The 1,329-nt window shown below is 44.9% G+C and overlaps 1 protein-coding gene across 1 annotated transcript; it reads left to right on the forward strand.

Annotated features, from left to right (window-relative positions):
• Positions 1-515: 515 nt before the first annotated feature.
• On the forward strand, positions 516-836 carry Pmar_PMAR011012 (hypothetical protein; the record flags this gene model as incomplete). Its single annotated transcript, XM_002767824.1, has 1 exon — positions 516-836. The coding sequence occupies one exon, from the start codon at positions 516-518 to the stop codon at positions 834-836; it is 321 nt and encodes a 106-aa protein (XP_002767870.1).
• Between the last annotated feature and the right edge of the window lie 493 nt (positions 837-1,329).

The raw sequence follows: 1,329 nt of genomic DNA on the forward strand, positions 1-1,329 counted from the left end.
TTTGGCCCAGAAGAAGGATATGCTACTTCAAGTATGACGCCCTCCGTCAAAAGCTGAGTTTTGCCACTGCAAAGGTGTCCGGTCCGAATTGGCCACTATTGTTGGTCGGTTTAGCTGCTTATCTCCCTGAGACAGTCGTGGATGCTGCCTTGAAGGAAAAGCTCCATATTCTACTTATGAAGACTAATGGAAGTGAGGAATACGTTGGTGCGGACTCCAAGCTTGTACTTTAGGCTAAAATTAGAAAAGAAGTTGGTAGAGATGGGTATGATGCTGAGCTTGTCCATGACTATTTTGTGAAATGGTTGGAAGTGCTCAAATTTCTTTATCGTGCTTTGGTAAAGAGATGAAGGGAGTCTCAAGAAGCAGAATCCCCCCGAGTGAGCAATCCGGTTCTATTATTGGGTAGATGGGCGTCTTTGAGATTCCGACGGATACCATTAACGCGTGGTTTCAGTGAAGAAAGAAGGTTGGCTGCTCCCCTCTCGTCGTTCAGTGATGAAGCAAGTAGTGACATGTCTGCTATTAAGTTCACTTTCGCTTTGCGAAGGAAGATCCTCGCCTTGATTGTGCGTTCAGTGGCAGGTAATGTTGGTGTTAATGAACTCGCAAAAAGAATTGAGAAGGCGAAGTCTGAAACGGCTTGTATTGATTTACTTCCGGACTTTGTGACTGCCAACAGTAGTGGTACCATCGACGAGTATTTTGGTGTTGATAGATTCGACTATACTAAGAAGGAAAAGCCCGCTGCTGCTATAAATGCTGCAAACTCTCGTCCAGAGAAGACATCAAGGGATGAGACCTCGCAAGAGGATTTCATTCCACGACCCAAATAACGTCGTACTCATCAACGTCCCTTCAAGAGTGGGGAATCTTTCTACGAACAAGTCCAATTTACCCTAGGAAACACTCAGAAGAAAGATCATCCTATTGTTTCGGCTTCTGCAGGCGGTGGGCCTACATTATCACAGAAGCTGAGTGTCTCAAGTAATGTTCTACAAAAAACGCCAAGCCAATTTATGCCTGAAGTGTGGTGCTTCAGGCCATAAGGTAGCTTAATGCCCACAGATGGCCAATGTTAAGGCTAAAGGTGTTCTTGAGAAGAAGTCGCAGGATAATTCCAAGCGTCAAAGTGCGGATTCTGCTCATAGAATCAGCCTTGCGTCAGTTAATGATGTTAATGATGGGGTATTAGGAGTGATTGCCAATGTATCCCTTGCGGATAATATAGCAATCACACTGCCACTGAGAGCCGGACTGGATACGCATGGACTGATACAATAAGATGTTAGTGATAAACTGTGTTCGGATCGCTCCTCTCTTGAAACA

The sequence above is a fragment of the Perkinsus marinus genome (genome assembly GCF_000006405.1).
Source record: "Perkinsus marinus ATCC 50983 genomic scaffold scf_1104296969792, whole genome shotgun sequence".
NCBI lineage: Eukaryota > Perkinsozoa > Perkinsida > Perkinsidae > Perkinsus > Perkinsus marinus.